At 37.5% G+C, this 21,042-nt stretch overlaps 4 protein-coding genes across 7 annotated transcripts; 2 read left to right on the forward strand and 2 right to left on the reverse strand.

Moving 5' to 3' along the window:
* Nucleotides 1-315: 315 nt before the first annotated feature.
* On the reverse strand, nt 316-4,314 carry LOC137708725 (uncharacterized). 2 transcript variants are annotated; one of them, XR_015958425.1, is made up of 8 exons: nt 3,723-4,060; nt 3,149-3,528; nt 2,585-2,666; nt 2,289-2,339; nt 1,859-1,897; nt 1,598-1,694; nt 1,428-1,530; nt 316-674 (listed from the first exon to the last, which is right to left on the reverse strand). XR_015958425.1 is itself a non-coding variant. In XM_068447868.2 (7 exons), the coding sequence occupies exons 1-7, from the start codon at nt 3,966-3,968 to the stop codon at nt 544-546; spliced, it is 1,032 nt and encodes a 343-aa protein (XP_068303969.2). In that variant the 5' UTR covers nt 3,969-4,314; the 3' UTR covers nt 316-543. The 2 variants fall into 2 exon arrangements, 1 of the variants encoding a protein (XP_068303969.2); XM_068447868.2 differs by lacking the exon at nt 1,598-1,694 and having other exon boundaries at nt 3,723-4,314.
* Nucleotides 4,315-8,184: 3,870 nt separating this feature from the next.
* LOC137707454 (T-complex protein 1 subunit theta) lies at nt 8,185-14,468 on the forward strand. 2 transcript variants are annotated; one of them, XM_068446328.2, is made up of 13 exons: nt 8,185-8,611; nt 8,744-9,006; nt 9,092-9,238; nt 9,383-9,544; nt 10,693-10,770; nt 11,512-11,645; nt 11,823-11,895; nt 11,989-12,066; nt 12,174-12,296; nt 12,462-12,556; nt 13,147-13,356; nt 13,859-13,916; nt 14,148-14,468. In XM_068446328.2, the coding sequence occupies exons 1-13, from the start codon at nt 8,476-8,478 to the stop codon at nt 14,214-14,216; spliced, it is 1,626 nt and encodes a 541-aa protein (XP_068302429.2). In that variant the 5' UTR covers nt 8,185-8,475; the 3' UTR covers nt 14,217-14,468. The 2 variants fall into 2 exon arrangements, with proteins under 2 accessions (XP_068302429.2, XP_088545191.1); XM_088689065.1 differs by lacking the exon at nt 14,148-14,468 and having other exon boundaries at nt 8,351-8,611; nt 13,859-13,928.
* A 2,216-nt stretch (nt 14,469-16,684) lies between these two features.
* Nucleotides 16,685-18,425, forward strand: LOC137708308 (uncharacterized). The gene is made up of 3 exons (XM_068447358.2): nt 16,685-17,038; nt 17,296-17,406; nt 18,122-18,425. The coding sequence occupies exons 1-3, from the start codon at nt 16,784-16,786 to the stop codon at nt 18,200-18,202; spliced, it is 447 nt and encodes a 148-aa protein (XP_068303459.2). The 5' UTR covers nt 16,685-16,783; the 3' UTR covers nt 18,203-18,425.
* A 50-nt stretch (nt 18,426-18,475) lies between these two features.
* LOC137708307 (large ribosomal subunit protein uL5) lies at nt 18,476-20,715 on the reverse strand. 2 transcript variants are annotated; one of them, XM_068447356.2, is made up of 5 exons: nt 20,590-20,715; nt 20,371-20,478; nt 20,210-20,252; nt 19,208-19,403; nt 18,476-18,882 (listed from the first exon to the last, which is right to left on the reverse strand). In XM_068447356.2, exons 1-5 carry the CDS (start codon nt 20,590-20,592, stop codon nt 18,684-18,686), a joined length of 549 nt encoding a protein of 182 aa, XP_068303457.1. In that variant the 5' UTR covers nt 20,593-20,715; the 3' UTR covers nt 18,476-18,683. The 2 variants fall into 2 exon arrangements, with proteins under 2 accessions (XP_068303457.1, XP_068303456.1); XM_068447355.2 differs by lacking the exon at nt 20,590-20,715 and having other exon boundaries at nt 20,371-20,484.
* Nucleotides 20,716-21,042: the final 327 nt, after the last annotated feature.

The raw sequence follows: 21,042 nt of genomic DNA on the forward strand, positions 1-21,042 counted from the left end.
CTCCTTACCCAATGCCGCTTGTATAAAAAGAAGACTGATGAATGTTTTTAGTCGTATCCTGTACTACTACAACTATTAAACTACATCTCCGGTTTTGTTACCGAACCCTCCTGTAACTCGCCGAGTTCGGAAAACATATACCACATCATAATTCGTGCGATTACTATTTCCTGGAGAGATTTTTTAGTGTGCCCGGACCACAGGGCTCTATACGTCAACCATGATGCTATGTCGTGCTCGGATTCTCGATGGAGTCTTGGAGAAACAAGAAATAACGTCGATCATGATGCTTCGATGCAATAAAAACCTTGCGCGTATGCAGAATGCTTCTATATGTATATCTTATCTTTTTGTTTTTCAATTTTTAAACTTACAGATCAATCTTCTGGTAATCTGATAGCTACTATACTGATTACGCAGAGTTTCAGATCTCTTCAAGTTTTACATGGTTACAAATTTACACCAGCTTAAGCTATAAATTGGTTAATACTTGCATTTGATGATATAATTTCAATGGTGACGGTCCTCTACAGATTAATCTGGTCACTTTTCGTTGTTGGAGATGGCCTCCGGAAGTTTATAGCTGGGAGGCTTATCAGCACCCCTCCTTGAGTACTCTCTCCATCTTCGAGCTGCTGCTGCTGCTCTCTTTGCTCTTTCTTTCACTTCCTCCTCTGGAAAATGAAAACACATTTCAAATTTAACTTCAGACTTTGATTAGTCTATAACATATGAAGCATTAAACATGTTTGAGTAGAAAACAATTTTTATGGAAGCTTTAACGATAGTGTCCCCAATCATTACAACCATGTAACATCAATATTTAGATGAGATATTGAAGTTTGGAGGAGGATAATTTTATGCTGAAATGCCTATATGAACTGAGGCGGGGTTCGGCAACAACCACTAGCGCATAAGATTCAGAATATGCAAATCTAATTGGCACCTATGGGAGATTAGAACTTTTGCTTGTGGAAGAAAGCATGTAGGAATGGTAAGAAGGACGACAAACGTGGAAAGCCTTTCTGAGTCTTAATCATTGCCCATTTGAAAAAACATCTATCTGGACAAGGGAGCAAGATTCTGCGTAGCTATGCAGATATATGAGCACAGCAGCAAATGAAAGTAATGCTTTTGTTATCAGTCCGCGATCCAAATAAGTTGGTTCTAACTCATTGGACCTCGGAAAGGAAGAGACAGCACTAGACGTTGAGAAGGAATATAAATCAAAATGTAAAAACTTCTTAGAGACTAAATTTTAAAACATATTGCATTTCATTCATTGGACATACTTGAGGGTAAAACGGTGAGACACGAAGAAAGCGTGGATGGTACTCACCTCGAGTAACTTCTATTATGTTTCTTCTGTGCATTGATATTTCAAACATTAGCTATCAATATCATTCTTTCTACAGGTTTGCACTTACCTGAATTTTGGTAGTTTTTGGTGTTACCCCAAATGTTGTCCCAGTATGATTCTGTTTTATCTGAATCCTTCTTCTTCTTCATCATCCTAATTTTAGTTTGTTCCTGCAATAAACCCAGGTTTGTGAAATGTCATAACTAAAATTCTAAATGCACTTGGTACTTTAAAAACTTGTAAGCAGCGATCGAGATTTTTTTCTGCCAAGAGGGAACAGCAGCACAGAAATTGGCAACTCAAGGTTTTTTGCTTTCTTCTTTATCAGAAGAAACTGAAATTTCATAAGACGGCTCTTTGGATCAGAATATTGAAGGATTCATCTTTGGTAGTTCATACAACCGACACACCCAGTATTACCGATTTTACTTTATAGCAAAAGAAATCACAAAACATTAGATTAGTTGAAGGTACAAAATATAAAATGAGAGTTCCTACCAAGACTTGTGATTGCCTCTTTTGCCACCGAGAACTTGCCTGCCACATCAACAAAAATTGCTAAGCTAGTTATGGCGACAATGAAGATAAGCTAGAAATAATTTTATCCCAAAGATTCATCTAAGCAGATGAGTTCAAGAACATATAACAAATATTTATACATTCTTCTTTTGATTTGCTTCTTGATTACATCTGAAGTGTTTCAAGAGCTACGAGGAATAAAATTCCTGGTTCTCCTTCGTTTTAGCAGAATTAAGATAATATGCCAACACATAGCAGAATTCAGATAATATGCCAACACATTGTAGTTCAACGCACAAAAGCAAAGATAAGTGAAACGAGTAGTTTGAAAATGTCTTCAGGTCATTAACTGAAAGTTGTGAAAAATCATATAGAAGACAATGTATAATACAAAGAACGAGTAACATACCATTCTGAAAACATCCACTGATGAGCCCATACCTGCGAGCATCAGTGCAACCTGACCATCCACAGTACACTTTTAGCTACTGAAGTTATAAACGAATAAGAAAAAAGTATAAAACGCAGCTTTTTTGGTCAAAGTTTAGATAACTAGAAAGACTCAGAATTGATTAGTACGACCAAGCAGCCAAGAAAACTATTCGCATCGAAGGATTTCAAAATGGTGATAAAGAAGTGCATATAATTATTAGTATAAATATAAAACTTGGACAATTATGACATTATAATGATTGCTTTCCGTACGTTTACTCTTTCTACTCTGCGCATTTCATCTTCAAGCAATGATAGTTGCGCAGCAGAAGTCCAATGGATGCAATCAACAGGGCTGAAACAACGAAGAATTTGTCAACTAATAATCAAGGACATCTAGTAATTTCCAGGCATCTGATAGTACAATTGACAACTATCCAGTGACATGAAAATTTCAAACGTCGAATTTGTGAAAGCAGTACAAGCATGCACGAAAACCATTTGATGCTGCAGAAAGATTTGAAATTTGTAGAAAAATGATTTGATTATTTGTCAAAAACCAGAAATACTATCACGAGCTTTAAGGAAGACTCTTCTAACAAGTCTGAAGTCAAATTCTTATTTGATGTAAAGTAACGCTCTTCAGTGCAGTCTGTCCCGTTTCTACCTATTTACACGCAAACCATGAAAATACAAAGATGCCTGATTCCTAATATCTGTCTTAGTTCACAGTGATGAAGTTAAACACACAATACAATTGACAAAAATGGAAGTAGGACTAGTCAGTTTGTCACAAAATGTTCATCATATTCGAAAAACCGATGTCAAAGTACCTACCAACTATCAATTGCCTGTTGAACTAAATCTACGCTCCCGCACTGACTGTATACTCGGGCTCTTCCAAAGTCTTCCTCGATTCCAAAGACGTCTGGGGCAACATTGGCACAGTTTTTGCAGCCTATGCAGCTAAACTCATCAACAAATGCATGATCCTTTGGTGCAGACTCGTTCAGGAAAGGATTGATTGCTGTCAAAGCATAGCCGTGAATTTCGTCGTAAACCATGCGTTGCACGGGGTCACTGAGCACCTCATAGACCTCATTGATGAACATGCAGAAATTGTTGGTGTCTGGATTATCACCACTCAAGTCCGGATGGCAAGCTTTCATACAATTATAATACGCCTTTTTTATTTGTGCCGGCGTCGCATCTGGAAGCTGTTATTAACATAACATACAAAATCTAAAGCATTTCACCCAAAACCGAACTCCTCAAAATTCATAAAAATATGAACTTTTGGATTTTCCCACAAAAATTAAACTAATTAATTTGCGCAGAAGCATAAATTTTTTGCAAATTTAAACAACCCAGATGGAATTTAATAAAAGGGGTACAACATTATTAAGCATACCAATCCCAAGACGGAATAGTAGTCATCAGCGACGGCGTTCGTTGAAGGTGAGTCGTCGGTTGCCACTCTGAGCCTGCTAAAGCCTCTACGCCTCCTCCGGCCACCGCCATGACCACCCATCAAAGTCAGGCTACTGCCGGGCTTGGCTAACATGCGCCCTGGGCTTCTAGAGCACCCATTCGGTAATGGGTTCTGGAACTTGAGAGATTCAGTGAAAACAGGGGAGGGGGTCAGTAATTGAGCCATTGACGAGCATGCAAATTGCAACTCCAGGTTATTGCTTTGGGCTAAATTGAATAATATGAAACAGAGGAAGTAAAAAAGTTGGATATTTTAATTTTTGGGAGATAAATTTGGAATATTTGAAAATTTCTGAGGTGGAAGAATTTTTGGCGTGGAAGGGAGGGATGCTGAGATGGCAGTTTCAGAGCCAAACGTTTTCCTGAGAATGTGGACGGACCCGAGGTGGTTCCATTATGGGAAGTGGCGAAGTACGGCAAGCATACAGGGAAAACGTGTCACCTCGTGAATAATTGCTGCTGCAACTCTTCATCGAATCTGTTACTTGGTTTTTTTTATTTTTTTGGTCGAGGGAAAACTTTTATTAAACAGCAAGCCTAAATTTACAAGCAAATCAAAGGTCCAACTTACACCTACACACAATCAAAAAATGGTCTAAACCAACAGAAAAATAGAAAAATGACCCAACAACAGTGAAGCCCAAAAAAACACACAACAGGCGAGAAACTTCCTTTGAAATCTTCTCCACCGACACAAATCTAAAGCAGCCAACTGAAACATCATCCACCGTCGAGAACACAGCAATAGACCCCAGCCGGAGCTAGGGCCGGTGCCACTAGAGAAATTGAGAAGAGGCAACCGAAACCCTCGCCAAAAAGGGGGAAAGAACTCTCACAGAAGGAGAGAAAATAAATCCTCTGAATTGGTTACTTTGTTTCACTCAACTATTTACGGCTCCATTATGTGTGGTACAATATTGCGAAGTGACAGTCCTTGCTCAATGTGGTTAGTACTTGATGCAACGACTCAAACATTATTTCATTGTGATGCAACCAAAACAACCACAATATGTTTCACTTTGAAGAACAAAAACGAATTTTGCAAAGGCTTTTAATTCTGCAAATTGTGTCAATATCAATTTTGTTTTGCCAACTACTTGTTTTACGGCTTTCTATTTGAGCTATACTATGAAGAAGTTAATGTTCCACCATAAAATCATATGAGTAGCCTAACTACTTATAAGCATATAGATGTGGGATTCATTCTCAACACGCCCCTACACGTGTGGCAAATTTTCAAGCTTAACACGTGAACAATACAACTCGGGTATATGGAGCATGTGTGGCCGTAGGGCTTTACATATGAGACTACTTGCTACCATAAAGAAAGTTGAGATTCCAATATAAAACCCAAGATCCTGCCCTGGAAACTGAAAAATCACATTAATGGCCGGTCTGTTTCTAGAATAAAATAAATTGGCAAATAAGAATAAGGGTCCTATTAGGGTACTCCCATAAATATATCCAATTGAGACAAGGTGGAGTTTGTAGCTCAAAAGATTAGAGTACATGGGTACGAGCCACGCTGTTGGGGTTCGAATACCTCATCACCGACAACCGCCCTAAAATGAAGGACCTTTTCTTTTGGGGTAGAAAAATCATGATCGAGCATACCCAAAACTATGAAATTTGGGCGTGGAAATAAAATATGATTTTTACATGTGGGCCCATCGTGAGTTACACATGGAGATATGAGACAAGCCTAAGGACGAAGATTCGTCAAGATCCTTGCCTTGAGCCCAAGGGTACTATTAGTTGCCCAAAAGAGTCATAACAACATGTGAAATGTTAAGAGAATGTTGGCAGAACAACAATCAATAAAACTAATTTATTGAAATTTATATATTCTAACACAATAATATTAACAACCAAATATGATATGTATATAATTACAGAAAAAGCAAAATTATAATAAAGCAATGAGCTTACAAATTTTGCAGATAGAGGCCTATAGATTTTCAATGTCTTTGAACATAATTTCACTCCTATTTAGCGCTTGTAGTTTTGCAAGCGTCCACTCCACTAGGATTTAACTATCTATGAAAGTTTTAGCACTGAAACTTTGATTCTGGCGAACTTCCTTGTGTTTCTCTCTCATAAAGTTTATATGAATAAAGGTTCCAAAATTGACATAACAAAATGCAAATGACCGTTTGAGATATATAGGATTCTAATGCCTTTTCAAAACAGGTGTAACTGTTTGATTCAAGTTCAAACAAATACAACTTTTTGAAATAATCTAAAGGGTTTAAAAGTAATTTAATTAATCTTCTAATTAAACATTTAACTAATTAACCTCATAATTCGAAAAATGACGCATCGGGAAATTTTGAAATTGTCGCTCGAACTTTCTTTTAGGCTCATAATACCCTATTGGAAAGAGCGCAACATTCCAGTTCAAACTCATTTATTTGCTGTGATGTATAAGGATTTTAGCCATCCAATATCATTTACTTAGTCCAAAAATGCATTTTAAGTTCTACAACAAAAAATAAACTTTCCATTTCACATCCATATATTGTCATTGTTGTAAGTCAACTATAATGTGCACACTAAAAGTACTAACCTTGAGAAGTCATTGAATCCAAGCATAAGAATGAACCACGAACATAGCAACAAGCAAAGATCTTCCGCTCTCTCTACACGCCTTATGCACTCTTATATGGGGTAGGGTTTTGTGCTAGAATATTGTATATAAGAGTGAGGACCTAAGCCTTATATTTATGGGTGAGTATATTAGGTTTCTTGCCCATAAAGAAATCCCTAATACATATCTTTAGCACCTCCAAAATCCATGACCTAATAGGAAAGATATTCCCAATCATTATAGGTTTACTTCACCACCAATCATTATAGGGATAATCAATAATTTTTTCCTATCTTATATTCTTAATCAATTACGACTCCTAAATAGATGTAAGCCCAATAAAAGTCTTACAGTTGTTTGTTCCAAATACTATCAAGTCTTTCCAAAGTTGAAATTTTAACTCAAACATTGTTCTTTAACACCAACTGTAACATCCCACATCGCCTAGGGGAGTGAATCCTGTAAGCCTTATATGTATATTCCCATCTCTACCTAGCATGAGGCCTTTTGGGAGCTCATTGGCTTCGGGTTCCGTAGGAACTTCGAAGTTAAGCGAGTTCACGCGAGAGCAATCCCAGGATGGATGACCTATTGGGAAGTTCTTGTGTGAGTTCTCATAAAGAAAACCGTGAAGGAGTGGTCAGGGCCCAAAGCGGACAATATCGTGCTACGGTGGAGTCGAATCTGGGATGTGGTGGGGGCCCGGGGCAGGATGTGACAATTTGGTATCAGAGCTAATCCCTGCCCGGAAGTGTGCCAACGAGGACGTCGGGCCCCTAAGGGGGGTGGATTGTAACATCCCACATCGCGCAGGGGAGTTGATCCTGTAAGCCTTATATGTATATTCCCATCTCTACCTAGCATGAGTCCTTTTGGGAGCTCACTGGCTTCGGGTTTCGTAGGAACTCCGAAGTTAAGCGAGTTCATGCGAGAGCAATTCCAGGATGGGTGACCCACTGGGAAGTTCTCGTGTGAATTCCCAGAAACAAAATCGTGAAGGCATGGTCGGGACCCAAAGCAGACAATATCGTGATATGGTGGAGTTGAGCCTGGACCGAGATGTGACACCAACAAGGAATGTGCCCTCAACCCACATGCGTGATATATTAGTTGTCCTTCGTATATGTATGAGATGCAGAACATGGAAAATTTGGGTCAAATTCGTGAATGCAAAGCCCATAAGAGAGGTAGAGGGAGGTGAGCAACTACCTCCATTTTTGGAGAAGGAATGAGAATCGAGGGAGTGATACTTGCTCCTCAAGCATCATAGCTCTATAAAAAGGGAGTTGAGATAGAGAACAAGGTACACAATCTGAAATCATTGACTAGATAATACCAATTCACTCTGACTAACGTAAGTGTCGGAGTACTTTTTTTGCAGGTACACCACCACACCCCACTGAAACAAAGCCACCCTAACAACCTTTAGAGTTGCATCTCGACGAGGGATTCGACAAGCGTGCAACTTATAGTCAACGAACCTGTGACGATATTTCTTCATGTAAGAAATTTTGATCTTGTGGTGATAGAGTATTTAGAATAGAGCCGCGTGGTAAAAACATTTAGGAATTAAATCTTCGTGATAAAGTTTGTTAGATTCAAGTCCAAAATTGAAAGTTTCGTTAACTCTTCATTAAAAGTCTTCACATGCAGGCTATCCAAAAGTTGACTTGGTGACGAAACTTTCAATTTTGAACGAAAATCCTAATAGACTTTATCATAAGAGTCTATTTAATTTTAATTTTTTACCGTGAGGGTTATCTTATGAATACCCTATCACCGATTCACCATGAGGGATTATTTCTCCAATTAACAAGAGTTGTTTCAAATGACCTGGCAACCGATCAATCCATTGGATTAGTTGGAGGATGCAGATTTCGTACTAGGCAAACAAGTGCAAAAGGCATAACTGCAGAGGAGCCGCATCCTTTGACAAGAAAAAGAGCTCCTCGCAGGAGTTCAAAGAAAACGTCTTCAGTTGCAGGGAGTAGGGTTTTGTAAGGCAGCCATTTCTAGGGTTAGGGTTTTGCAGAATCTGTGAGAAAGAAAGAGTAGTAGAAGAAGAAGAAGAAGAAAAGAGTTCAAAATGCAGCCCTACGGAATACAATCGATGCTGAAGGAGGGCCACAAGCACCTTTCCGGTTTGGACGAGGCGGTGGTGAAGAACATCGATGCCTGCAAGCAACTCTCCACCATCACCAGAACTTCTCTCGGTCCCAATGGTATTCCTTTTCTTACTCTACTGACTACAAATCACAGTCCCTTTTGGTGGATCTCTTTAGTGGATCCGATACTTGCAAGCATACTTTTTAATTTTAATTTTTGAATTATTTGTCTACTCTTTCACTAATCAGGTATGAATAAGATGGTAATCAATCACTTGGACAAGCTATTTGTGACAAATGATGCCGCCACCATTGTCAATGAACTGGAGGTTCAGCATCCTGCTGCCAAGATTTTGGTTTTGGCAGGCAGGGCTCAGCAGGAAGAAATCGGCGATGGCGCTAATCTCACCATTTCTTTTGCTGGGGAGCTCCTTCAAAATGCAGAGGAGCTTATCAGGATGGGTCTGCACCCGAGTGAGATCATTAGTGGATACAACAAAGCCATAAAAAAGGTTTTTCAATCCCCCTTTCTGATTTTTATCTGTTATTAGAATTCTAATGTTCTGAGTTTTGTTTGATTTTTTTTTAATATTTCAGACGCTTGAAGTCTTAGATGAACTGGTTGAGGAAGGTTCCGAGATTATGGATGTGCGCAACAAAGAACAAGTGGTTTCTAGAATGAGAGCTGCTGTTGCCAGCAAGCAATTCGGCCAAGAAGATATCTTGTCCTCGCTTGTTGCCGATGTAATTATTACTTGTTTCCCCTTTTGTATTATTGGTTAATTTCTATGTCAGCTACTCAGCTATTTTGAAGCCAAGGAAAGAAGTATAGCATGTCACTGTGTGTTAGCAAGTTCTAATGGTAAACATTTTTATTGGACGATATAGGCATGTATACAAGTATGCCCCAAGAACCCAGCAAACTTCAATGTGGATAATGTACGTGTTGCGAAGATTGCGGGAGGGGGTTTGCATAATTGTACAGTAGTTCGAGGTATGGTGTTGAAAACTGATGCTGTGGGGAGTATAAAGCGAATAGAGAAGGCCAAGGTTAGCAATCTTTTACACATCTGCTTTTGAACTTTTGCATAAGATATACATGATATACCCTTATATGATGAGTTTCATTTCTCATAGTCTATTAAAAACTTTGTCAGATTTACTCTTGTCTTTTTACCACCATTTTGGGAGTTTTCACTATCCGTTAACTCTGGATTTTGATATAAGGGCACAAATTACTGGTATTGTGAGGACACTATACTGAGGATCTCATATCAAATTTGGAACAGCTTGTAAATGATGGACGAAACATCATTGAAACTTTCTGCATGGAATATTGGGTATAGGGAAGAAGCAACTCAATGATTATAAGAAAATGAGCATGATTTTCATACCTTTTCATTACCATAAATGTCCTTGAAGGTAGTTTATGTTGGCCAAAGTCAGTTGCCAAATGGAATTGCTGTTTGCTTGTGATAGTCAGTATGGTTGAAGATACTTTTGAAAAATCTATGGAAATTGTAGGTTTGTCGAATGATTATGATGTAAAATTGATGATTCAACGCAAATACCAGTTAGAATAAGTAGGTGTTGGTCTGGTGTGAACTTACACACTGCCTTATTCCGTATTTTTCATACTTCAAACTTTTGGAATCAGGAAAAATGTTGGCCTGGTTTGTTGGTTACCAGAGAAAATGGTGTTCTTTTTATTTTATTAATTGTGGTGATTAGGGCTTCTGATTTCATGTTATTACCTTGATAACACTAATTTTTGGCATATTGCATTCAATAATATGCTATGCTCAAGACTTGCAGCAGCCTTCTTGTCATAACATGTTCTTCTTCATGTATTGAAGTTCAGAAAATGCACCACACATTGACTATTTGGAATTTAGTTTTCTATCTTCAGTCTTCACGTATATCTGCTAACAGTGTGCTTGTTTTCGTAAGCTAGTAACATGAGTGTGTGTTTGTATTGGCGATTTGAATAATATTATTAACTTTATAGTGCTTTGGTGCTGTTTAACTTTTGAATACTTCTTCTATTGTAGTTTATAATACTTTATGCTTGATCATGCCTGTTTTCCGTATTGTGATCGCTATGTCTTATTATAAAAACCCTTTACCTTTACGCGGTCTAAATATATGCTTGAAAGGTTCAAGTTTCTGAGCTTGTATATTCTGTTAAACCTTTTCAGGTTGCTGTGTTTGCGGGTGGAGTTGATACCTCTGCAACTGAGACCAAAGGAACTGTTCTAATTCATACTGCTGACCAGGTATGTTTGTGTGTGTTTGTTGTTCTGGAGGAATGGGAGATTGTTTGTAATTCTATGTAGCAAAAGTTCGAATTTTCTTTTTATGTTGCAACCGAAAAACTTAGCTTATATGTGCAATTGATCCCATAAAGGTCATATTTGGTGGCAGTTTCTTGAATAATTGGTTTATATGTGCAACTAGTTAAGTTCTTCTTCATATGCATATGGTTCATAAGGTTTAATTTATTTCTATTGTACTTGTACATGATTGGAACACTCTGTACTCTTCTTGAAGTGGTCCTTGTTATTTCTTTTTAATCTCCCCTAGTTTGTCGTTTGGTTAGAGGGCTGTACATGAAGAAGTGATGATTTCTTCTAATGTGTTTTACCAGTTTCTGCGATTTCACTTTACTACTATATCTAAGTCTGTTTTACTTTCATTTTGGAAAAGTTTCACAAAATATAGTTTCTATCCCTTTGTACATCTTAACAGAATGTATTGGACCTCTTGGTTTTTTAATATGCTTGCCTTTAGGTCCATAGTACTTGAGCTGGTGTCAGTTTATTGCAGCTAATTGTTTTTTGGTATTTCTTATCTTAAAATGTTTTGATCTATTTTCTCCTGGGTATTAACAATATATCTGATGTCTGTTTCTGTAGTTGGTATTTTAAAGTTGTGTGCCTTTTGTCCTCCATTGTTTGAAAGTTAGGTTTAAGGTGGTTGATATCTCATTAACTATGATTTTCTTGGTCATTATGTAGCTTGAAAATTATGCAAAAACTGAAGAAGCTAAAATTGAGGAGCTCATTAAAGCAGTTGCAGATTCAGGTGCCAAGGTAATTGTGAGTGGAGCAGCAGTTGGAGAGATGGCACTACATTTCTGTGAGCGGTACAAGTAAGTATCAACATCTTGTCATATTTTTTTTTTATCCTTTCCAACCGTTGTAGCATAAACTGACACTTGTGTCCGTAGAATCAGATAAACCCTTCAATACCCATCTTAAGATATTCAAATCTCTTAAGAGATCTTTGAGCTCTTTTTCTGTTTTAACTTGTTATTTCTTGATTCCAGGCTCATGGTGCTGAAAATCAATTCAAAATTTGAATTGAGACGATTTTGCCGTACAACTGGTGCTGTTGCCATGGTAATCTCACAAGAATCTGATTTGTGAGAACCTTATTGAATGTTTCTTAAGTATGAGAGTCTTACAAAAATACCCCTTGTATTTTTGCAACAGTTGAAGCTTAGCCAACCTAACCCAGATGATCTGGGATACGCTGACTCTGTCGCGGTTGAGGAAATTGCCGGTGTTAGGGTATGCTGAAAAGATGTTTCCTCAGACCTAGTACTGTATCGAAATTATCTTGTTCTCGGCTATTTTCCTTTTCATCTTCCTGATACATCTAACGATCTTTTATGTAGGTCACTGTTGTGAAGAATGAAGAAGGTGGGAACTCAGTAGCTACTGTGGTTCTACGGGCAAGTACTGATAGTATATTAGATGACCTTGAAAGAGCAGTTGATGATGGAGTGAACACATACAAGGTAATTAATGTGGAGCATTAACAGTTTTCTGTGTTGTTTGGCGGCTTGTTTTACCTCTGCAATCACTGGAGGCATATTGTTCTCTGGAACTCTTGAAGTAGTTGTATTCAGGTGTCCAAACCATTGAAAGTAATTTCTTGCTTTCCTAATGCATTTCATTGTCAGGCTATGTGCAAGGATAGCCGCATTGTTCCTGGAGCTGCTGCTACTGAAATTGAGTTAGCTAGAAGAGTGAAGGAATTCTCTTTTAAAGAAACAGGGTAAATTGTCTCTGTTTTTGAATTATTTTAGTTCAACTGAATTACATAAAACACATGGAGATTTCTGTTAGTCAGACAAAAATGACCAACAATAAGTAATGATTTAATCCTCAAATGAGGTGGAATTAGCTATTAAGATTCTGTTGAGAAGGAAAGTCATACCATATAAGATATTCTATTGAAAATGTGTAATGAGGTACATTCTAAGTACATAAGATGTATTCAGTGGCATCGGAATAAACATTGTAGAACTTCAGTGATACCTTAATGAAGCGTCAGGGGTATGACAACCTAACTAGATGGGAACACCAGTTGCAGTTTTAAATGATCCAACCAAATTAACATGTAAAGGAAATATGACTAGCAGCAAAAGCAAAACGAAAGAAAAAGAACAGATATGTCATGGGTGTTCTGGTCCAAAAATGGTGTGGTTTAGAAATCATGAGTTTTGATATGATTCGTTTAGATTTTTTAGGTTGATCTGCAATATTGGATTTGTAATTTGCTTGTAACGTTGTCCCTGACAGCATAAAATAGAATCTGGGCATGAGAGAAATAAGTAACACACTAAAGAAACACTGGTTTTGCAGATTGGATCAGTATGCTATAGCAAAATTTGCCGAAAGTTTTGAGATGGTGCCTAAAACTCTGGCTGAGAATGCTGGGAAGAATGCAATGGAGATCATATCTTCTCTCTATGCTGAACATGCATCAGGAAATACGAAAGCGGGCATTGACTTAGAGGAAGGCCGTTGCAAAGATGTGTCGACTATTAATGTTTGGGACCTCCACATAACTAAGTAAGCTTTCTTTGTCGTCTTTCAAGTCAAGTTTTTTTGTGAACGGTTTCATTGTGTATTGTTACAACTTACAACCGTGATGCTTGATGCGATATTGTTCATGAAGATTAAGTTTTGTGCATTAAATTTTGGGTCTATAATTTGTTTGTAGAGGACACTTTGAATTTCCATGCCCTTTTTGGTGGTTTTGAAATTGAATAGCCAATGAGTTCCTTCTGCGTCTGTAGTTGTTCATCTGTTAGGTTCATTTGTTGGCCAATTACTCCTTACATATAAGCCAAGCATGGTTCATATCTCCAATTCATACACAAGGGAATCTTTGTAATTGTAGATCTCTTATTTGATTCATTGAAATCAAAATTATTTATTGAACCACTAGATTTTTCGGTAAACTCTTGCCCAATGTTATTTTTCTTTATATGTGATATTAGGCGTCCATATTTCGTCTTGGGATTTTATTCTTTCCTTTTTGGCCTGACCTTTCTTGCGATGTTTGTTACAGGTTCTTTGCTCTCAAGTATGCTGTGGATGCTGCCTGCACTGTCCTAAGAGTAGATCAAGTAAGTAATTAGTAACTATTGTCAATGCTTTTTTTGGTCCCTAAGTGCATTGTTACCAATATATCTTCTCGTAATGATGCCCACCTTATCACAACTACTGCATATAAATTGACGGCTGCTTTCAAATATTTCGCTCATTATGATTACCTTAATAAATATAAATAAATAGGAGGAAGATAAAAAAAGACGGCAGCTGATATTTTTTTTGACAATGCCTTGACCGTGTTGCAGATTATAATGGCGAAACCAGCAGGTGGCCCAAGTAGGAGAGATCAGCCTGCAGGGATGGATGAGGATTAACTTGTTTTGTGTCACAGAACTTGTTTTGTGCCACAACTAACCATCTCGCTTGTATTTTAGGATACGAGGACAGTTGAAAAGCGTGTTTGGTTTCTCGAGTTTTTGTTCTAGCTGGTCCTCGAGTTTTTGTGGTCTTGGCTGGTCCTTGAGGTTTTGTTGAAAGCTTTTGTTTTCGTATGTGCCCTTGCTAGACACTAATGGATTGGAATTATATAAATTTTCCTTCAATGATTGCATATTATGTTTCTTCAATTCGTTCTTTCCTTTAGCTTTTGTTCAATGATACTTCCCCGGAGCTGTTTTCGTGTTTGTATTTGCTTGCCATTTTCTCTTTAGGTGTTCAGATGTTTATGTGGTACTCTTTGTTTCTCAAAGTTGCTGTAATTCTGGTGTCGGATTCTCCGATTGTCCTTTTTATTATTCTTGGGAGAAAGTTTTCCCGGCCAAAAACTACACCCGAGGTCGAGTGTTTGAATCTCTCTTTCCCAATATCGTCTGTTTTGGTGGTGAAAAGAGACCAAAATGTTATCTTGTTTGCCAGAAATGAGAAAGGTAAAATGCCTTGAAATGGGCATGGTTAGCATCTTGTTTGCCGGAAAGCTATTTAATGGTAAAATATTATCTTTGCCGAAAGATATTAATTTTGTACATTTTATATGTTTAAGACTCTCTGCAATCATTGGCCTAAAACTTAAAATTTTTAGCATAGATTTTAACCTAAAAATAGTTTTTTTATTCCAATCCTTCTGGCCTAGAATTTTAGCCCTAGATTACAAATTATTAAAGAATGAATTTTGGCTAATTTTTTTTTTAAAATTAACTTAAAAAAAAATGTAGACTATCATAAATTAATTTTATGAACATTTTAATCTAAAATATTTAAATTCTGATAAATATTGAAAAATCACTAAATCGATACATGAAACTCATGGAACATTATGAAAGAATATGAAAATCATGATAGAAATGTATAAACACAAAATATATGAAACACACAAGGCACACAAAAGATATATGAAGCACATACAAAACACATGATAGAGATGTATAACACACCAAACATGTGAATATCGAACCACAAATCTACACACATGTGAATATCTAACCACAAACCTTCAATCATCCTCTATATAAGCATATGTTGAATATCTAACCATCACACAACATATTCACCAATCTTCCAACTTTCAAAATGTTTTTGTTTCCTCAAAATCATTAATATCTCATCAATGGGTGATAGAAGAAGGCGTAGCAGGACAATGCAGATAGCGCAATACCAAGCAAGCCTTGACATTGAGGATGCAGAAATGATCAACGCAGAAGCTGAACTTGCAAACTCGCTTATGCAATATGAGCATGATGCCGAATCTAGCTATCGTGATTTTGTGACAGGGAGTTTATTCTTGCAAATTGTATCATCTTCGCTAACAGAAACTCATGCCAAGTATAAAGCAACATCTTTTTCATGGGTTAAACTTCGACCTCTAATATGCTCTCTTGCTATGTTGAACAATTTGGAAATGGAAAGAAATGGTAGAAAGAAAAATTAGAAGAATTGTAGAAGAAAATTGAGTTAAATATATATTTTAATTATTTTAGCCGTTGGATTTAAATTTGGGCTATTAGATTTTTTTTTTTTTTTTTTTTACCGTTAGATTTGATTATATTCAATCTCAACCTTTGAATTTAATGTAATTTGACTTTTAGCCCAGGGTGAGTATTTATCAAATATAACCAAAAATTAACCCTTAATTTCAAAAATGTCACTTTTAATAAAATCTTTTAAATATATCCAAAATTTCATCTAAATAGACAGAAATACCCTTAAATTTAACAATCAAATAAATTAAAGACTTTTTAGTCAAAATGATTCGTGACATTGACATAACTCCTTAATCTGGTCTTTAACAATAATGATAATCAATAGTAATGTTCTTGAATTTGTCTATCTTGAATCATTTTAGTCTTTCTTTGAATTTGTCCATCGTGATCATTTTAGTTCTTTCGTGAAAAATCTGTCAATTGTTCTTTTAGTGTGATGATGTGACGCCACGTGGGTCTCACAAATACAATCATATAACGACATGTGAATTAACTATAAAAACTATTTTATATTTAAAACTAAAAATGATATTAGTAAGAAAAAAGACGTTGAAGGCATGATTGAAATTCTGTTACTCCCACTTGCGGTAACCGCGACAGCGCTTAATGTTGGTGATGAGGGGATCGAAGGGGATAGGGTTGTGGTGGTGGAGTGTAGAAGCAAAGATGAAGTTGGACTGCAGCTTAAGGCGACAATAGCTAAAAAGTCATTAATTTATTTAATTGTTAAATTTGAGGGTATTTGTATCTATTTAAGTTAAATTTTGTATATATTTGAAATTTTTTATAGAAAGTGATATTTTTGAAATTAAGAGTTAATTTTTTACTATATTTGATAAATACTCGCCGAGGGTTGGGTGTGGTCTAAATGCGAAAGTGGGAGGTCTCCCTGAAAACCCTCAAAACACCAACGTAAAGTCTCAAGGTCTTCTCCTCGCCTTCCCTTCCCCCTGAACCAACCATCAATGTCCGACCGAAGCTCCGCCGCTGGCGACGGCGATCCTAAGGACGACTCCATCGCCAAGACTGCCGGCTTAGTGGTGTTCTCCGGCATCGCTATGAGCATTCTCAAAGCTCTAAACCCTTTTAACAAAAGCGGAAATGAAGAAGCTCCTCCACTCTCTGAGTCAACTCAGCCCATTCAGCCTCCATCGCAGCCGCCTCTCCCTTCCCAGCAACAGAAACCCATCACTGTCAAGGAACCACACCCTCCAATTCCGGTACCTGCAAGTTTTGATTAGACGATTTGGGGTCGCCCATTTCCTTGTTTGTTTCGACTTGTTTGTGAATTTTTGAATTTTTATTGTTATTTGAGTGATCCAATCATGTGTACATTTTAGAAAGAGAAAAAAAAACCCTTTACTTATACTCTGATTTAGTTTTGGAGAAATTTTTCGGTGTATTTAATCGTTTTATCGGGCCGTGTTCCGGCACACTGAAAAATCGACATTGATTTGATTTGTGGATGTTATTGCAGAAATCCATTACCAGCAAGGACCAAAATGTACAGGAGACGCCGAAGTCATCGCATAAAATGATAGAGATCGAGAAAGGAGACACTCTTTGGGGACTCTCTAGAGAACATGGGGTAAGCTTTTCAACTATTTTAACTGTCTTTGTATTGCAAATGTGTTTACATTTTTCTTGGAGAATTGGCATCCATGAAGTAGTTCTTTGGGCGTCGAATTGCGGCCTGCTAAGTTTATAATTTTAAACCATATCCATATGCTTTGGGAGATATATGTTGAAGAGATGTTTGAAAACACCTTTAACTTGCACATTGTGAATCTGTTTTTCGAACAATAATCATACGAACAAGACGCAATCCCTGGAAAAAGAAAACAGCTGTGAAATTTTCGACCGACTTTGAAACATGTACTTTGTATCTCGATGACTACGTGCCTGTAAAGTTCCTGCTTTTTGTGCTTGAATGTTTGGGAAATTCTAGGCCATGTTTTGAAAACCTTGAAATTTGTCACTTGCAAAGAAGTGGCTCGTTCGTGATTGAGCATACTTGATCCAACTAACCGGCTCAAGGGATTTGAATGTTACTTGGTTACTAGAGCAACATATAACATTTGATCAACGGATTGAATGTTGGTTACTAGAGCAACATATAACACTTGAGTGCTTCCACTCGAGAAACGATTGAAGGTTAAGACAATCTGCATATCTCGTTGCTCATTGCACAAGGCCTACTTCAATTGAATCGCAGCAGTATGACTTGTTACATTTATTTTGGTAATCTTGGTTTGCTTTTCAATTGATGTATACATTATCTTTTCGTGCACGTCTCATGTTAGGTATCCATTGATGCGATCAAAGAGGCGAACGGTCTTACAGGAGATACGATCTATGCTGGCAAGAAGCTTATCATTCCATGAACACATACGCTCCCTGTTGTCCTGTAAACTGGTTTGGAGAAAAGTTAGGCAATCAAATGCAGTCGCTTTTGCCTCCCTTACATCCTTTGTAGTTTCAAGAAATGTTGGCAATCAAATGCAGTCGCTTTTGTCTGCCTTACATCCTTTGTTCCGTTTGTTTCATTACCTGAAGTTGAGAAGTAAATTTGTACTTGACTCTTTTAAATCGAACATATTTTCAAGCGGATCAATACACAACGTGTTTCGACACAAACAAGAAGCTTACGACAAGCGTGCAGCAAAGAAACTGAAATTCCAGGCAACTCAAGATCTAATGGTATATAGTAACTACAAAATTTTTAGAGGTAAATCCAGAAACGTATCATTCGAAAAACAAATTAACATATTCTGTTCCAAACCTTAACTCAAGCTTTGACAAAACTGAAATTTACGAGAGGCTGGTCATAGAGACTGGACAAATTAATTCGACAAAAGTTGGGGCCTAAGCTGTGAGCTGCTGTGACTTGTTAAGAATCACACCCTCATACTTGACCTGGAACCATTTCATGGCATCATCCTTTGTGACCCTGTGCCGGATCCCCACGCGAGACTTGCACCTGCGACGACGACCCACACGATAACCTGGACGCTCCAAAACAACGTAGAAATCCATTCCATAGATACCAGTAGAAGGATCGTACCTGAAAGAAAGATAATAAATAAACAATGCATTGAGTAAGAACATCAGATACATAAGACAGGAAAAGCAACAAAAAGTCCAAACAACAATCAAATTGACGCAAAGTTTCTATAACCACTTCCAGGACGGAATACGAAACAAACTAAGAACTGCTTCCTAAGAGTCACCGTAAAATTATAGGACAATCCTAACTAGCAAATACACTACTATGCATGCAAAACGCCTGTACATAGTAGACGGAAATTACATGTCATCTACAAAATTCAGCTATTACGGTCTCCTGCAAAATCACGAATCCATTTATTCTAGAAAATAAAGCAGCTTACTTGATTCCCAAATCAATGTGTTCCTGGATGCCAAATCCAAAACAACCAGTGTCACTAAAGTTCCTTCGTAGCAACTCATATTCCTTGACCTTCAATCCACTCTCCAAAAGTTGCATTGCCTTGTCGCCCCTCACGGTGACGTAACAGGCAATCTTCTCATTACGCCTGATACCAAAGGATCGGACAGTGTACCTTGCTATACATTGAAAATGAGAAAATCACACAAATACACGGTATAGAACAGATGAAAACATATACAACAAATACTCATAAACCAAATGAAAAATTACTATCCAATACAAGGAAAATTCCAAAAATTCATACATTCACACTACCTAGTTCCAGAAAGCAAAATACAGAAGAGGCTGGTCTATCAGCAAAAACCTTTTTTACTAGAAAATTTAACCAGAGTTAACAACGTCAATCCGCTAGACTCAACGTCAATCTGCTAGACTCCTTAACAACTAAGTCATTAGCCAAGACCTTAAACATATCTAACTAGAAGGGCTAAAAGCACGAAAACAGAACAAAGTCCACACTCAATTCAACTTTTGGGCTCTTGGAGCATTATAGACAAAATTCCTCAACCGTTGAAGCAATAAGAAGGTAAAATATAGGCAAATTGATGAAACACAAAGGAAAAGATCATACGCAAAAACCGCCCCACGATACAGATAAAATCAGAAAACTCTTAATGCACTCAAACTCATAGTCAATTTACGATTCCGAAAACAAATAACAAAAGAAGTAGTCAACATAGTGAAACATAAACCCAATATTTTGATTTCATTTCCAATGAGTACCCCCAAATCCCAGAACCCATGAAAAAGCAAACTAATTTGTAGCAGCAGACAGATGAAATAATGGAAAAAATGAATTACCAATAAAAATCCAAATAACAACAACAAAACCTTTTCCCACTAAATGAGGTCAGCTATATGAATTCTAAAACGCCATTGCGCGTCACCAATAAAATTCCAAACGGGTAAGAAAATTTATTACCTTTGGAGAAAACGGGTGTTTGGCCACTGAGTTGCTCCAACACCTTCAAACAAAAAACAATTAAATCAAACAGAAAACATAAATTCCTCTACAGGCTCTACTATAAGATGGCATTACAGAATTTGTGTGAGATGGGTGGTGAGGATAGCAATGGGGAGTACCTTGGCGGCTCTCGTGAGTCTATCTCCGCTCTCACCGACGGAGATGTTGAGGACCAGCTTCTGGACCTTGATCTCCCTCATGGGGTTCGCCAACTTCTTCTCTTCAGCCTGCATTTCCCACACACCACAAAATCCAAATCACAATCATTACCAAACTTGATTAACCAACACCCAAATGCAGAAATTAAACATTGAAACCGAAGACAGAGAGAGAGAGACCATTCGGGATTGGTGGGTGGCAGCCGCAGGAGGTGTCTGGTATGAAGAGTGAGAGAGGGTCAAGAACCCAAATATGACAAGAGGTCCAGCTTATGCGGAGCTAGGGTTTTAGGAGACAGAATTACCCCTCTTAGACTTTCAAAATTACAGTTTTGCTTTTATGTTTTGGAAAGGGATTATCTTTGATCCCTTCCTTCTAATTCATCAAATCAGGGGATTCATGTCGTTGAAATTTGATCAAATGACTGAAAATAGGGATACACTTTAAAAGTTATAATAACTTCAATCGTTGAATCAAATTTCAACGGCACGAATCCCTTGATTTGGTGGATTAGGAGGAAGGGATCCGAATACCTTTCTGGGGCTTCGGTAGCTTTGCACTGGCCCGCCCGTGGAGAATATTGTCACATTAATCACTCATTTGTACTTAGCATATTTGTCAATTTGCCTCTA

This window comes from Pyrus communis, chromosome 17 (genome assembly GCF_041283825.1).
Source record: "Pyrus communis isolate YQ-2024b chromosome 17, ASM4128382v1, whole genome shotgun sequence".
NCBI lineage: Eukaryota > Viridiplantae > Streptophyta > Magnoliopsida > Rosales > Rosaceae > Pyrus > Pyrus communis.

Coding starts and splice junctions, on each gene's coding strand:
- LOC137707454 (XM_068446328.2), top strand. CDS start 8,476: ATGCAGCCCTACGGAATACAATCGATGCTGAAGGAGGGCCACAAGCAC. Junction 11,646..11,822: donor CATTTCTGTGAGCGGTACAA/GTAAGTATCAAC, acceptor TCTTGATTCCAG/GCTCATGGTGCTGAAAATCA. Junction 13,357..13,858: donor TGGGACCTCCACATAACTAA/GTAAGCTTTCTT, acceptor TGTTTGTTACAG/GTTCTTTGCTCTCAAGTATG.
- LOC137708307 (XM_068447355.2), bottom strand. CDS start 20,484: ATGCAGGCTGAAGAGAAGAAGTTGGCGAACCCCATGAGGGAGATCAAG. Junction 20,253..20,370: donor GACTCACGAGAGCCGCCAAG/GTACTCCCCATT, acceptor TTTTGTTTGAAG/GTGTTGGAGCAACTCAGTGG. Junction 19,404..20,209: donor AACACCCGTTTTCTCCAAAG/GTAATAAATTTT, acceptor TTCAATGTATAG/CAAGGTACACTGTCCGATCC.
- LOC137708308 (XM_068447358.2), top strand. CDS start 16,784: ATGTCCGACCGAAGCTCCGCCGCTGGCGACGGCGATCCTAAGGACGAC. Junction 17,039..17,295: donor AACCACACCCTCCAATTCCG/GTACCTGCAAGT, acceptor ATGTTATTGCAG/AAATCCATTACCAGCAAGGA. Junction 17,407..18,121: donor GACTCTCTAGAGAACATGGG/GTAAGCTTTTCA, acceptor GTCTCATGTTAG/GTATCCATTGATGCGATCAA.
- LOC137708725 (XM_068447868.2), bottom strand. CDS start 3,968: ATGGCTCAATTACTGACCCCCTCCCCTGTTTTCACTGAATCTCTCAAG. Junction 2,340..2,584: donor GCAGAGTAGAAAGAGTAAAC/GTACGGAAAGCA, acceptor GTGGATGGTCAG/GTTGCACTGATGCTCGCAGG. Junction 675..1,427: donor CAAAAACTACCAAAATTCAG/GTAAGTGCAAAC, acceptor TTCATTTTCCAG/AGGAGGAAGTGAAAGAAAGA.